Source organism: Leucoraja erinacea, chromosome 27 (assembly GCF_028641065.1).
Source record: "Leucoraja erinacea ecotype New England chromosome 27, Leri_hhj_1, whole genome shotgun sequence".
In the NCBI taxonomy this organism is placed as follows: domain Eukaryota; kingdom Metazoa; phylum Chordata; class Chondrichthyes; order Rajiformes; family Rajidae; genus Leucoraja; species Leucoraja erinaceus.
In genome coordinates this window covers 16,586,639-16,603,136 of record NC_073403.1, presented here as the reverse complement: position 1 = coordinate 16,603,136, position 16,498 = coordinate 16,586,639, and the positions used below count along the sequence as shown (strand labels likewise).

The window sequence follows — 16,498 nt, the reverse complement described above, 5'->3', positions numbered from 1 at the left end:
AAAACGAGAGATATGAGAAGGTACATAGTACAAATGAATGAAAGAAATACAAAAGGACAAATCAAAGCCAACAACGGTGATCAAGGAAAGGTGGAGCCCACAATGGTCCATTGTTGGCTGCGTAGAAGGTGATAACAAGCAATACAAAAACAATGAAACTCAGCAGGGTGACAGTGAAATTAGTACGATGACTCGAGTGGGGGAAGGGATGGAGAGAGAGGGGACGAAAGGGTTACTTGAAGTTAGAGAAATCAATAGCAATCCCTGCCCTCCAGCTCATCCCCCCTCCACACTAGATCTCTGAGCCCCTGAACATCTCCCCACACAATGTGCCAGGTAGTAAGTGATGGCAATTGAAACTATTGGAGCTCATTAACTGTATTACAGATTTAATCTCAACCACGAATATTTTGTGCACAAGTCATTTAACACAGAGATCCTGAAGTTACTATCAGTACCTTTTACGGCTGCACTGTTTCCTGCCTTCTCTCCAAAGCAATCAGATCGAAATTACTCAAACTGATCTGGAAATGTGCTTTTTTACAACCAACTTTGCGTGTCAAATTAACTGAAATGTTATGCCTAGCCATACGGGATCCAAGAGAGATGATCAAGCTGTAACTCTTTCTTCGCTAGCTATCTGGCACAGAGAAGCAAATTGTATGTTGTGTTTCTCGTTTCCTTGCACAAAACATTTCATAACATAAATTAAAAAATAAATATATATTTGTCTGAACATGGTTTATTCATGATATTTCTACGGCTACTTAACGTGTTCGAACTTTGTGTTCCAGCCTTCACTCTGCACCCAGAGTAATGGTTAAACAGTTAGTCTCCTATCTGTGAGAATCTTGAAGGTGATTGTCAGCTTAGGCTAAATGATGAGATCACAGATACTGGGTGCTGGAGCTCCCTTTGAACTTTCACTTCATGTGGTCGGTATCACGGAAAGGGGAAGCTCTGAGAGCAAAGATGACTGGATGTTCAATGAAATCTTTTGTGAATTCAGAGTGAAAAATACTATTGGTGACTGTAAATTCTTGGCCAAATTGCTATATGAATTTGATTTTCTGACTGAATGCACCTAAGCCTTTACCGTTAGTGGTACAGTGAATAAACAGGCCCTTCGGTCCACCGAGTCCTCGTCGACCAGCACACATACACACAGGTGCCAATATTAGGTTATTATTGAAGCCAATTAACCTACAAACCCGCACGTCTTTAGAGTGTGGGAGGAAACCAGAGATCCCGGAGAAAACTCATGCGGGTCACAGAGAGAACGTACGTGCAAACTCTGCAAAGACAGCACCCGTAGTCAGGATCGAATGTGGGTGTCTGGCACTGTAAGGCAGCAACTCTACCGCTGCACCACTGTGCCGCCCGACTGAAGACATGAAAGAGGTGGATAACTAAAGTGAATCGCAGCGGCTCTGAGATTGCATGCTTAACGACTTCGACACTTTGGTAGAATTGTGTCTTTTTGATTATGTTCTAATTTTCCATCTGCAAACAAATAATAACACACACCTAAGAAAGTGCACCATAGATTGTGATTAGGTTAAAAACAAGTCAGCATTGTGCTGGTGTGTGATAGAAGCCCCCAGCACCCACGCTAAGGGCAGACCCTTCGAGTGTGGAATAGCAGATATGCGTGTGTGAAATAGCATAAAGATGGAATCTATCAGAACACATCGCAGCATAAAACAAGGTGGGGGAGGGAGAGAGTAAGCCTGTGGAGAAATATGACGTATTATAATAAATATTTACAGATGAAATCAAGTACTCAAGTTAATCTCTTGCTTTGCTGATGAGAGGAATCGCAGAGTAAAGACTTTCAGAACCATTGTGAGTGTGTTGCTGCTTTCTAGTGACTGCCTGTCTTGCACCTTCTGCTCATTCTTGTTACTTTCTCTGGCACACACATGAAAGCCTTTGATCTCGTGCCTCCCAGCGAGAAAAGGTAAAGGCACGGAACAGTGTGCTCTTTGTTGTTCAGCCTGTGCAGCCCTTCCAGGATTCAATAATCCCACATAAATACAAGCCGTGTCACACAAGCTCAAGCACAGTTACTAATAATGAACAGCAAAAATCACCAGCCTTCACAAACTGACTATTTGTAAGCAAAGTCTTTCCCTGTGGGGAGATTGTCGGTGTTCTGCCCTGCGAGAAACGCACCCCTTTGTAAATTAATTATGCTAGATTTTAAAGCCCCTCGGGGAAAATAAAAAGGTAGGGAGGAACTGCAGATGCTGGTTTAATCCGAAGATAGACACAAAATGCTGGAGTAACTCAGCGGGACAGGCAGCATCTCTGGATAGAAGGAATGGGTGACATATTGGGTCATGACTCTTCTTCAGTCTGAAGAAGGCTCTCGACCCTAAACGTCACCCATTCCTTCTATCCAGAGATGCATAGAAACATAGAAAATAGGGGCAGGAGTAGGCCATTCGGCCCTTCGAGCCTGCACCGTCATTCAATATGATCATGGCTGATCATCCAACTCAGTATCCTGTACCTGCCTTCTCTCCATACCCCCTGATCCCTTTAGCCACAAGGGCCACATCTAACTCCCTCTTAAATATAGCCAATGAACTGGCCTCAACTACCTTCTGTGGCAGAGAATTCCAGAGATTCGCCACTCTCTGTGAAAAATGTTTTTCTCATCTCAGTCCTAAAAGATTTCCCCCTTATCCCATTGAGTTACTCCGGCATTCCATGTCTATCTTGGGAAAATAAGGCTTTTGCGGATGAATATCTATGAGGGCCAACTCTCGGTACAGCAATCCTAAAGTACAGGTTGTCACTTGACCCTGGTTCTCATGTAACTAGCTTGGCCCCAGAGGCTGACATCCTGTCAAATAAATGCAGTCCCTGCTGGCCCAGTATTCATGTCTTTTTGACACGTAATGATGTAGCCCTTGCACTGGGTCACTACAGGATCATGTGCTGTTTTATGTTCCCTTCCATCGTTCATGCAAATACACGGTGACCTCATTCTCAGCCAATACAATAGTGATTCGTGCACGAGGTCCTTCCTCGTTGCCAGTTGCCAATCTTCCTCCAGTTTTACTTTTTTAAACAATAACAAAATCATATCGTATTTTTAACGGCTAAAATGAGTCCTTTGTTAGAATATTAACACTTCAGAGACTGTGACGCACTCTTTGACCTTCACCCATTTCTTAATCTCGTCGAGCTGTCTGGCTGGAATTTCTCCTTCACTCGGTTACTTTTAGTAAACGGGGTCCTTTGCATTCAGATGTGAGATGTGGGACTGTGTGTGGGTGAGGTCAGCTTGTGTAATGGCAAACTCAATCTCTCAGCAGAGTTATTTCAGGAGCAAGGCAAAAATGGAACTATTTCTGAAAGAGACTATGCAAATGATTCCTGACTGCATTCGCTTGCTAGTATAGTGGTGAGAGGTTGTAGGTAGCTAATCCTTGGGGAATCAGGGTGATTCCTGATGCGAGACAGAGTACAGGAAGGAGATTGAGAATTTAGTAACATAGTCTTACCTCAATGTCAACAAGACGAAGGAGCTAGTTATCAAAAAGCCTGGTGGGGTACATCCCCCTATCAGCTGAAGATGATTGAGAGCTTCAAGTTCCTTGGCATACATATTACCAATGATCTGTCGTGGACCAACCACATAGATGCGACTGCCAAGAGGACTCACCAACATCTTCTCTTCCTGTGGAGTGTGAGGAAATTCAGCACGTCTCCAATGACTCCTATGAACATCTACAGGTACACCACAGAGAGCATACTGTCACGTTGCACTTTTTGGTTTCACAATTTGGTTTGGGAACACCTTGCGCAAGACCGCAAGAAATTCCTATCCATATATCTGTCCAAATGCCTTTTAAAAGTTATAATTGTGTCCACTTCTATAACTTCTGGAAGCTCATTCCAGATAGGGACTACCCTCTGAGTGAAAAGGTCCCTCTCAAATCTCTCCTCTCTCACCGTAAGCCTTTGCCCTCTAGTTTTACAATCCTCTACACTGTGAAAAGGACTGAGTGTTCACTTCATCCATGCAGCGCGTAATGTTGCACACCTCAGTAAAGTCACCCCTTATTCTCTTATGCTCCAAGGAAAAAAGTCCCAGCCTTTCCAACCTCTCCCTGTAAGTCAAGCATGCTAGCGCAGGTAACATCCCACTACGGGAGGTTTTGAATACCGAGGTGGTCTTGGCTGTAACCAGATAAATCTGCGAGCATGAAATGTCAGACCACATTTAAAAATAATAGGATCTTGGAGAGGTTCTGAATGTTAAACTAGACTCTGTTGAACTGTACTCATAACAGGAATCAGTGGTGCTAAAAGTTGACTTTAGCAGGCCAGGGAACAAACTATAACAGAGTAATTGGATGTGGATGAAGGAACTGCAGATATTGGTTTACACCGAAGATAGACACAAAGAGCTGGAGTAACTCAGCGGGTCAGGCAGCATCTCTGGAGATAAAGGAATAGGTGACGTTTCGGGTCGAGACCCTTCTTCAGATTTCTTCAACTGTATCGGGGGATGGAGGATTGCAACCTTCACGTGGTCCGTCCTGTTTCGACGAATGCAATCAACCTGGCGTGCACAATCAAATAAGATCAAATAGAATACGTTGTACTACAACTTCAGGTGGTGCACGCCATACGCAAGAAGAACTGTATCGGGTGTCAGAGGTTATGGGGGGAAGGCAAGAGAATGGGGTTAGGAGGAAGTGATAGATCCGCCATGATTGACTGGCGGAGTAGACTTGATGGGCCGAATGGCCTAGTTCTACTCCTATTCCTTATGACCGTATCCCGCTTCTCCCACTTAAATATTTGGAAATCATATAACCGGGATTTAAACAGGAGTACACAATTCCCACCACAGCCAGGGTTTGGATTTTCACCTAAAAGGACGAGGAAGGAAATAAATCCCAAATTAAAATGCAGAGAGAATGGGAAGAGAAGAAGAGACATGATTGGCAAAGCTCTCATGCACTGTGTGTATTGTGTTTTCATCAGACTCATGGGAAATTAAAGCAACTATTTCTCCGAGGTAGTGTAGTACAATTTCAGTGACCGTGCTGAGAGCAAACATAACTCTCTCTCAGTACCAGACATGAGCTGAGAGTACACAGGGTCTCCTGACAGATACCACTCATGCTTGCCAATGAGAGGATATTTAACCATGAAGTGACAAGATAAAGGATATAAAGAATAAACAATAACGGCATTGTAGGATATCTAGCAGTGGATTTAATTGTGTAGGGAGGAACTGCAGATGTTGGTGTAAACCGAGCACAGACACAAAAGGCTGACAGACCCATTGAGTTACTCCAGCATTTTGTGTCATTGGTGGATTTAATTTAGTGTTTTGTTACATTGCTCTCAGGATGCTAATGCCCAGCACAAGCTGTGGATTGACCAGCCCCTTTGTATCTTATTGAATGGCTCATGGGCTGACTGGCCCATTCCTGCCCCAGGTCACACGCTTGTTAACCCATCTAAACCTCACATCCATTGACCATTGACTATACGCCTCACACAGGCAGGGAACCAGGTGCAAGGCAGCTGAAGACACCTGTTGGTGTGGACGGGCTCCATTGCCTGAGCTGCTGCCATTCAGATGAGACTTCCATTGAAAATAATTGCAGAATTGTCTCCCTATCTGAAATATCTAATGACAGTCTGTGAAGGACAGTGTCGCACACTGGTCAATGTTTATCCTCAATCCAAATATATTAACTGGCCACTAACACATGGCATGGGGGATGCAGTAGTTGTGTTTAGTTTAGTTTAGAGATACAGCATGGAATCAGGCACTGACCAGCGATCACCCTGTACACTAGCACTATCCTACACACTACGGACAATTTACAATTTACAGAAGCCAATTAATCTACAAACCTGTACGTCTTTGGAATGTGGGAGGAAACACCGGTGGGCATCCGGGGAAAACCCACGCAGGTCACGAGGAGAACGTACCAACTCCGTACAGACAGCATATGTGGTCAAGATCGAACCCGAGTCTCTGGTGCTGTAAGGCGGCAACTGTAATGCTGCACTCCCATACAGCCCAGTACTGCATGAACTATCAGTTGCATTAGGGGGTCATAGGAAAAGGCTCCACTCTCCACTGCAAGGTTCCTGGGATGGAGAAGGAAGCATCAATCCATTTCCCAGGCCTGACCACAGTGCACCAATCCCAGTAGGAAGTGCATGTTTGCCACGCCATGGAAATATAATTACACTCAACAGTGATGCCTGCACCATTGAATAATCCGCTGAACATCAACCCTAGTCCACCTTGAATGGTAGTCAATCAAGCACGGCACGGTGGTGCAGCAGAAGAGTTGCTGCCTTAAAGTGCCAGAGACCCCGGTTCGATCCTGACAACTGATGCTGACAATACGGAGTTTGTACGTTTTCCCTGTGACCGCGTGCATTTTCTCCGGGTGCTCCGGTTTCCTCCCACGTTTCAAGGACGTACAGGTTTGTAGGTTAATTGGCTTCAGTAAAAATTGCAAACTGTCCCTAATGTGTGGGATAGTGTTAGTGTACGGAGTGATTGCTGGTCGGCAAGGACTCGGTGGGCCGAAGAGCCTGTTTCCGCACTGAATCTTTAAAGTTGCTGGTCTGAAGCACAATGCTAAATGGAACATCAGCGGTGTTGATGTACCTAACCAATGGATTGGTAATACCTTCAGGAAAGGAGGATAATAGACTCAAAGAGAACATTCGTTTTATCCGAGGATTATGTGTTTTTATCTAAATTCTGACAGAGAACCTTTAAAGGTTTATCTACTGTGGTTTATTTAGTTCAAGAAGGCTGGTTGTATGTCACACATCCAGTAGACTGAAAAAGAAACTGTGCAACTGAAAAAGAAACTGTGGGCCTGCTCCAGTTCCCTGATGTATCCGCTGTGAGGGCAACACTTAAAACAACCTAAATCCCAGCTTCTGCTTTGCTTGAAGGCAGCTTAGTTTCATGTTGATTTAAGCTAGAAATACTGAATCCATGCTTAGTTCGTGAGCGCGAGTGGAAAAGGATAATCTTCCTTTGGAAGTAACATTCTCCCATTCCGAGAAATAGCATTCACTCTATTTACTCCATTTGACAGGCTGCTCAGAAAGTTGAAGACAGATTGAAAATGCATTGTGATAGTTTGAAGGCAATGTTGCTAGCGTTGTTCCAGTGTGATTATAATAAATAAATGGGGGCTGTGACACCGTGCCAAAGTCGGTTGGCACATATCCACGATTCAGTTTCTGGCCCTGCCATGTGGGAGAAATACGAAGCAAATGATTGGTGACTCGCCTCGAGGAGAGTAAAAGAAAACCAGTCAATCTAGGGGCACGGTGGCGGAGCGGTAGCGTTGCTGCCTTACTGCGCTTTCAGCGCCAGAATCCCGTGTTCGAACTTGACTGCGGGTGCTTGTCTGTACAGAGTTTGTGCGTTCTCCCTTTGACCGCGTGAGTTATCTCCGAGATCTTCAGTTCCCTCCCACACTCCAAAGACCTTCAGGTTTGTAGGTTAATTGGCTTGGTATAAAAATGTAAATTGCCCCTCGTGTGTATCCGATAGTGTTAATAAACGGGGATGGGTTGGACTCCGTGGGCCGAAGGGCCTGTTTCCGCGCTGTATCTCTAAGCTAAAACTAAAGGTTACAGAGCAGCTCGAGCAGTGATTCAGGCATAGAGACCAAGAGAGAAAGTCACACAGAGACACGCACAGAGGCAAGGTTCAACATGTTGGAGAATCAGAAGACAAAGAAAGAGATAATAAGTAAATACAGACACAAGTATTTAAGACAGCAGAAAACATGGGACAGTAAGTAAGGACATAAATCAGAAAAATAGTCTTAACAGCATAAATAAAGGGAATTATAGAGGTAGAGTTGTCTAGACTAGGAAAATAGATTAAAAAGTAAACCAGGAGATAAGCGATGGATGACATTTTAAAAAGCTTTTTCAGAATTCTCAGTGAAGGTACATTCTAATAAATGCAAAAGGAATGATTGATTTGTGGTAGACTAATGAAGTTAATGCTGGTAGTGAATTGAAAGGAAAGGCACGCAATGTTACCACGATTAATGGCAGGCCAGAAGATTGGGAACATTACAAAGCAGCAAAGAATGACCAACAAAGGCCTATAAGGAGATCCTGGAAGTAGCGACAAATAGACAATGGACAATAGACAATAGGAGCAGGAGTGGCCATTCGGCTCTGCGACCAGCAACACAATTCAATGTGATCATTGGGAGTGCAGAGACGGTTCACCAGACTGATTCCTGGGATGTCAGGACTGTCTTATGAAGAAAGATTGGATAGACTTGGTTTATACTCTCTAGAATTTAGAAGATTGAGAGGGGATCTTATAGAAACTTACAAAATTCTTAAGAGGTTGGACAGGCTAGATGCAGGAAGATTGTTCCCGATGTTGGGGAAGTCCAGGACAAGGGGTCACAGCTTAAGGATAAGGGGGAAATCCTTTAAAACCGAGATGAGAAGAACTTTTTTTCACACAGAGAGTGGTGAATCTCTGGAACTCTCTGCCACAGAGGGTAGTTGAGGCCAGTTCATTGGCTATATTTAAGAGGGAGTTAGATGTGGCCCTTGTGGCTAAGGGGATCAGGGGGTATGGAGAGAAGGCAGGTACGGGATACTGAGTTGGATGATCAGCCATGATCATATTGAATGGCGGTGCAGGCTCGAAGGGCCGAATGGCCTACTCCTGCACCTAATTTCTATGTTTCTATGTTTCTATTCACAATCAGTACCCAGTTCCTGCCTGCTCCCCATATCCGCTGACTCCGCTATCTTTAAGAGCCCTATCTAGCTCTCTCTTGAAAGTATCCAGAGAACCGGCCTCCACTGCCCTCTGAGGAAGAGAATTTTGTATAACATGGATGAGCTTCTACAATTCTATATGGTTTAAAGTTTACAATTTCCCCCAGGTTTCCTCCCACATCCCAAGGACTGGAGTGTAGGGAGTGGATGTGAAAATGGAATAACATTGAACTCGTGTGAACAGGTGATCAATATTCAGTGTGGGATGAAGTGCCTGTTCCTTTCAATCATTCAATCAAAAAAGGGAGACTGCTAAGGTCTGTCAGAGAATGAGATGAAGGAATTAATCATGAGAATTAAGGAAATGGTAAAGACCTTGAAAAATATGTGTTATCTGTTTTCATAGTAGAAGACACAAGAAACATCACAATGATAAAGGCTCAGAGAGCAGAGTCAGGGAAAATGAAGTAGGCACCATCACTGGAGGAAAGATACCAAGCAAATGGATGGAATTAAAGGGTGACTAGTAATCTGGACCAGGTGGCTTGTATTCAAGGGTGTCTAAAGGCATGGCTACAGAGATAGTAGATGCATTCATCACAATGCGACAAAGACTGACCAGGCCCCAATTGGTCAGAAAACCATGACTACAATTCCTCTGTTGGAGAAAGGAGGGAGGAAGCTCTCTGCCAATTAGGTTAACATTTGATATTGGGGAAACCACTGTTAAAGGGAGACATAACAAAACAATTAAAATCAGAATATAGTCAAGAAGAGCCAGCACCATTAAATGAAAGGGAAATCGCATTTCACAGATTTATTAAGATGACTTTAAGGACAAAGTAAGCAAAGAGACTAAACGAGAAAGAGGTAGGTTTATAGAATGGGTTGGATATGGGATGTTCCCGATGTTGGGGGAGTCCAGAACCAGGGGGTCACAGTTTAAGAATAAGGGGTAGGCCATTTAGGACTAAAATGGGGAAAACCTTTTTCACAATGAGAGCTGTGAATCTGTGGAATTCTCTGCCAAAGAAGGCAGTGGAGGCCAATTCACTGGATGTATTCAAGAGAGTTAGATATAGCTCTTGGGGCTAACGGAATCATGGGATATGGGGAGAAAGCAGGAACGACATACTGATTTTGGATGATCAGCCCGGATCATATTCAATGGCGGTACTGGCTCGAAGGGCCGAATGGCCTACTCCTGCGCCAGTTTACAATGTTTCTATGTTACTATAACTCGGATTTCCGAAAGGGCATCCTATAGGGTTTCATATTAAAGTTCCCACAAGAGATAAGAGTTCATTATGTCAAGAGCAATAAATTAACCTAAGTATAGGATTGGCTAGTAAACAGAAAACAAAGTTGGAATAAATTGATTAAAAATAGTGAATGTAGGCTTGTACTACTGTAACTTACTGTACTTCTAATAAATAAAAATATTTTAAAAATATATATATATAGTGAATGTTGGCAATACTCAGCAGGACAGGCAGCATCTGTGGAGAGAGAGACAGAGTTAATGCCTCACATCCGCGACATTTAATCCAAGCCAGGGAAAATGAGAATTCAAGGTGGTGGTGCCAGCAGAGAGGGGGGTGGGACAGCATCATCATCCCTTCCTCCGTTGCCTCCGTGCCTGTTTCCTAGACAAGGAGTCCCCAACCCCATCACGACCAGCCATCATTTCCCCTGGAGACCCCCTCCTTTCAGGTTGTCCACATCATTTCCCCTTCTCCTGCTCCTCTTATGACATTGTACAAGTAAAGAGAACCAAGAGTAAACGGTTTCCTGTAAAGCTGCAGCGTAAAAAATGGCATTGTTCCGCTGCCGATACATGTGAAAATTAAACATTCTTGACTCTTGAGAATGAGAAAGCATCACCGATTTGTGTCCACTTATGCTAATTGAAAGAAGTAACAGAAATGGACTGATCCCACCATCTACATTTATTAGACTGGTGCAGCAAGCTTTTATCGGTCCAAGCTGTCCATCCTCTTCCCCTTCCCCCAATGACTTGAGTGTTACTATATCTACTAAAAGATAATTGAAGAATCACCCAGGAACAGAACTGAAAAAATCAAGTGTGAACCACTGTGGAAAAAAAACTCGTGTTTTCCATTCATCAAATTTTACAGCATTTTATTTCAACACTAAACACACATTTGTTTTTTTAAAAATGCTATCAAAGTACAAAAAAATTCTATGTACAAATCACCATTTAGATTCACAGTTTGTGTTTACAAGATCCATTAATATTTTTGCTGTGTTCAAACTTGTCTGGAAAACATTTCAACACAGTGATTGCAAACGGCATCAAATGTGGATATTTGCATTATTTATCGTATTTGAAATGCAATGACTTGATGTAGATGTGATACCCGTGGCTGGAGTTAGGTGGGTGACTTGACGTTGGCTTCAGACCAGGCACCAAGTAAATTGTAACATGCAATGCCAGACTGGAGTTTTATTGCTGGCTGTGCCTTCAACCAGTCTCGTTATTATCAGCCTTCAAAGCAGCTCTGCTGCTCGCTTGGACAAAAGGAGATCAGAGTGTGAAGGCAAGTCACATCCAACATCAAATAGATTTCTCCACCTCCAAAGCCATTAAAACGCAGCTTTGCACCATAGCAGTTTTACTGCAGCTGTGATCAAATGGCGGTGGGAAGAGTGCTTGGAGTCACCTTACATCATTTAGCCTTGGCATATTCAGGTGTCAGAATGGAAATACATCCCTTTGGAAGAATGGCCAAGAATTACTCCACTCCTCTACTCATCTGATGAAATACTGCTTTCGGTAGTCCCATGTGTTTGGGATGTGCAGCTAAAAAATCACAATCTAAAAAAACACTTCCCCCAGTCAACTTGGTATCACTGCAGAGGAGTCATTACATTCACAACTAATGGATTTCTGGAGCCTTTCACAAAAGATGTCCTTGACGTGCACATTATTTGTCAACAAAAAGTCGTGCAAGTTACAGGGAGAAGTTGGAGGGGCTGGGATTTTTTTTCTTTGGAGTGTAAGAGACCAAATGGGTGTGCTAGGTCATGAGAAGTGTAGATTAAGTGAATGCTCACTGTCTTTTTCCCCAGTGTGAGTGATTCGAAACCTAGAGGGTTTAGGCTAAAGGTGAGAGAGGAGAGATTTGAGAGGGACCTCAGAGGCATCCTTTGCACTCAGAGGCTGGTCTTATCTGGAACAATCAGCCAGAGGAAGCTATGAAAGTGGACGCCATTGTGATTTTTAAAAGACATTTGGACAGTGTGTATGGACAGGAAGGGTTTAGGGCCAATACAGGCAAATGGGACCAGCCCAGTATGCCAGCTTAATCGGATTGGAAAGGTGGGCCGAAGGGCCTGTATCTGTATTATACAGTTCTATGACTCTATGAACCTAATCCATTGTTAGCCGCAAAGAAACAGTAGTGATTATCAGAATTATGATCAGCTCCGCCAGAGCGAATTATTAAAATTATTGAAAAAGGGGACCAGCTGGAGAGGGAAAAAGAGGATGCAACTCCATTGACCAAGTTCTCTTGCCAGTTCTTAGTGAAGTTCTGTCCGTGTATTTGTAGAGGGGTGACCTTGTACAATCAAGCATAACAGGAACATATTTGCAAACGCAAAATCAAAAGACTCCAGCACACCAAGGACCTTTGCTATAACTATCAATTCACAAATAGTGTCCAAACAACATGTAAAACCCCATGTATTACTGCGGTTGATCAGCAATGGTCAGTTTGTACCACCAACCATTCCCACTTCTCCTGCTTTGTCTCTGGGCAGTACAGTCCATGGTGCAGATTGGCATTTGGATCGCCAGACCTGTGTGCTGTCGCAGTGGTACATCCTACACAACATCTTGAGAGGACAAAAACAAAGTGGAAAGATTGAATTTGGGTCTCCCCAAAAAGCTGGAAATATATAAACGAGGCAAGTTGTGTGCTTCTGACCATTTAGATTCTCTATTAGGAGCCTCCATTACCGACCTAACCTACAAACAGCACAGATTCAAGTCTTAATTGATGGTGGAGTTGAGGCAAGAGTTCATCTTTTCCTCTTCTGGTGTCTGAGCATCTTCTTCCGTTTAACGATCATTTCGTACAGTCTCTCGAGTCCCTGTTGCAACCCCTGGCCGTTCACGGCACTGGAACTCTGGATATGGTGCAGAGTTGAGGATCCCAGTTCATTTACACCCAGGGACTTTTCCATCTCAGGCACTGAGGCAGCCCCGGGCAAATCTTGTTTGTTGGCAAAGATTAAGACGGGCACCCCTTGGTTTTCTGAACTCTTGGAAATCTTGTGCAGCTCAGCTTTGGCCTCCTCCATTCGCTCCCGCTCAGAGGAGTCTATCACAAAGACAATGCCATCTGTACGCCTCGTGTAGGACTTCCACAGAGGCCTCAGCTTCTCTTGGCCACCAACGTCCCAGACCTGGAAAGTTATGGACCTCGAGTTCCCAATCGGCACTTTGACTTTTTCAGTGTTGAACCCTTTGGTCGGAATAGTGTTGACAAATTCCTTTAATTTGAGTCGATACAATAAAGTTGTCTTTCCTGCTGAATCTAATCCTATCGCCACAATGTGTAGGGAGTGAAAAGGAGGCAAGAAAGCTCCACTGGGCGTTAGTTCGGAAAGTTGATTTCCCATTGTCGACACGATATCCTCTTCACCTCCCCTTTAAAATTATACCCAGTTTTAATTGCCAAGGTCCTTTGCTTCTTGGAAGTGTTGGTTGGTGGCACCTTCTTCAAAGCCGGTTTTCAGTCCACCTGGCGCAGTTTAATCAAGATCTGTAAATTAAATAAACAATACATCAACATTCTTACTATTCCCTCTTCGCATCTGACATACCTCTGTCCATTCCCACTACGTATGCTGGAGGAAGGAACTACAGATGCCGGTTTAAACCCAAGACAGACCCAAAATGCTGGAGTAACTCCGTGGGACAGGCAGCATCTCTGGAGAGAAGGAAGGAGTGATGTTTTGGGTTGAGACCCTTCCTCAGACTGAAGAAGAGTCTCAACCCGAAATGTCACCCATTCCTTTTCCCCAGAGATGCTGCCTGTCCCACAGAGTGATTCCAGCATTTTGTGTCTTCTCTCTACAGATACTGCCTGTCTTCCTGCTTTCCTCCAGCACTTTGTTTTGTGTTTAAATTATATACACCGTTTTTGAAATGGGTAACCACTGGGGAAACCATGCTGAGATAAAGATCTAAAATCCTTTACTTATATTACATACATTTTTTTTAACAATGTATTGTCTTTTACAATGCAATTATAAATCGAGATGTCATTTAAAATGTTACTGCCATTTAAAATATCATTATTATGGCTCCCCCAGTATATATTTGATCCATGAGCATCTTAAGAAATCTGCGGTCATTTGGGAATAATAAAGCAAACTACTCGAGCAAAATTTAATCGATACATTGACCCATTTACAAAGCTGAAAACAAACATTCATTTCATTAGGCTGCGTGGCTGCAGCTTTTATATTAGACGTTCAATACTGAGCAGGATTTATTTGGACTGCTGATGTTTTTAAGCACCAAGCGGTCTTGATCCCTCCCTGTTTATTTACTAATCGAGCACTTCCTGATTAGACTCGGCTAAAACCCCCATTAGGGTCAGAGCGAAACAAACACGAAATGAACACATCAATCTAAAGCGTTCTGCCCGCACCAAAGCTCTCGCCCTTTCCTCTGGGTCCTAGCGCCGACCGAACCACACACGGCCAGATAGCCCGCTGGAGAGTAATGTTCATTTAAATGGACAATGTGTATGGATAACATTGATACAGGTGTACTTTAGGTTCCGCTAAATCAATTAGCCACCTACAAATATTAACAGAGCTGGTAACACTTACAATATCAACGCACTATTATAAAGCTCCAAATGTCATTAGTGGAGTGATCAAAGCTGTAAGATTCGGGATTTTTTTTTTTTGAATTGATATAAATCTATAATTCAGAGCTCACTGGTAGACCGACAACGCGCAGGGCATTAAAGATCAAAGGGTAGTTTTAACATGACCGTTTAAAACGCAGAGCCTCGCCGTTACAACAGGGAGGATATGGAATAATGCAAGACCCGTCAGTAAAAGTGGCCACAATAAATTGTGCTCAGAATTCACCATTAAAGGGATCAAAGGCATACAAGACACGGTGGTACTCCACTAATTGACACGCGTTAACATTAAGGCTGGGTATCTTAAATATTTGTTAAACAAAATTATTCATTTAAATGTAGACAGGAGAGACTGTAGATGCTGGCATCTTGTGTAAAACACAAAGTGCTGGAGTAACTCAGCGGGCCAGGCAGCATCTCAGGAGGGCATGGTGAGGCGATGCTTCTGAACCCATAACAGCGCTTATCCATGTCCTCTAGAGATGCTGCCCGGCCCACTGAGCTACTCCAGCGCTCTGCATTATACGGTTAAATTAAACGAATCTGCAGATATAAAGCGATGTAAACAGGTGATCAGACAGTACCTTCGTGGTGCCGCAGAGAAACTCTCGGGCTGGAGGTGCAGCGTGGAAGGCTCGCAGCGTTGGCATAGAGTGCACAAGGCAGTGTAACGACTGACAGACTCTCTCGCATGCTCGGGATCCCTCCCTATAACTGGCTCACACCACAGGCGCCTGCTACACACTCCGCCTAACGCCGCCCTCACCCCGGACAACACCTACAGAGGCATCTCTTAAAGCAGCCACCCCTTCTTGACGTCAGCTGTGTCCCAAACCGCTCGTTGCCAAATGTTGACAGCTTTATTCAAATTGATCCTACGGCAAAACATGTATTTATTTGGATAACGAGCTGTGGGAATGCAGTGAGCGCTTCGCGTTAGCAAGCAAGCATTACCGCCGACGCATTATACTGCAATGATCTTAGTGAGATTAGTATACAAATGATCTTAATGAGATTAGTATACACACTTAAAGCACACGGTATTGGGGGTTCAGTATTGATGTGGATAGAGAACTAGCTGGCAAACAGGAAGCAAAGAGTAGGAGTAAACGGGTCCTTTTCAGAATGGCAGGCAGTGACTAGTGGGGTTTCGCAAGGCTCAGTGCTGGGACCCCAGCTATTTACAATATATATTAATGATTTGGAGGAGGGAATTGAATGCAACATCTCCAAGTTTGCGGATGACACGAAGCTGGGGGGCAGTGTTAGCTGTGAGGAGGATGCTAGGAGGCTGCAAGGTGACTCGGATAGGCTGGGTGAGTGGGCAAATGCTTGGCAGATGTAGTATAACGTGGATAAATGTGAGGTTATCCACTTTGATGGCAAAAACAGGAAAGCAGACTATTATCTAAATGGTGGCCGATTAGGAAAAGGGGAGATGCAACGAGACCTGGGTGTCATGGTACACCAGTCATTGAAAGTAGGCATGCAGGTGCAGCAGGCAGTGAAGAAAGCGAATGGTATGTTAGCATTCATAGCAAAATGATTTGAGTATCGGAGCAGGGAGGTTCTACTGCAGTTGTACAGGGTCTTGATGAGACCACACCTGGAGTATTGCGTACAGTTTTGGTCGCCAAATTTGAGGAAGGAAATTATTGCCATAGAGGGAGTGCAGAGACGGTTCACCAAACTGATTCCAGGAATGTCAGGACTTTCATATGAAGAAAGACTGGATATGCGGCTTGTACTCGCTATAATTTAGAAGATTGAGAGGGGATCTTATAGAAACTTACAAAGTTCTTAAGGGGTTG

The 16,498-nt window shown here is 43.8% G+C and overlaps 1 protein-coding gene across 1 annotated transcript; it reads right to left on the bottom strand.

The window, feature by feature from the left end:
• Positions 1-10,889: 10,889 nt before the first annotated feature.
• arl4d (ADP-ribosylation factor-like 4D) lies at positions 10,890-15,464 on the bottom strand. The gene is made up of 2 exons (XM_055657188.1): positions 15,272-15,464; positions 10,890-13,568 (listed from the first exon to the last, which is right to left on the bottom strand). Exon 2 carries the CDS (start codon positions 13,423-13,425, stop codon positions 12,823-12,825), a length of 603 nt encoding a protein of 200 aa, XP_055513163.1. The 5' UTR covers positions 13,426-13,568; positions 15,272-15,464; the 3' UTR covers positions 10,890-12,822.
• Positions 15,465-16,498: the final 1,034 nt, after the last annotated feature.

Bases quoted from the DNA above. Each gene is read 5' to 3' on its own strand.
- arl4d (XM_055657188.1), bottom strand. From the start codon at position 13,425: ATGGGAAATCAACTTTCCGAACTAACGCCCAGTGGAGCTTTCTTGCCT.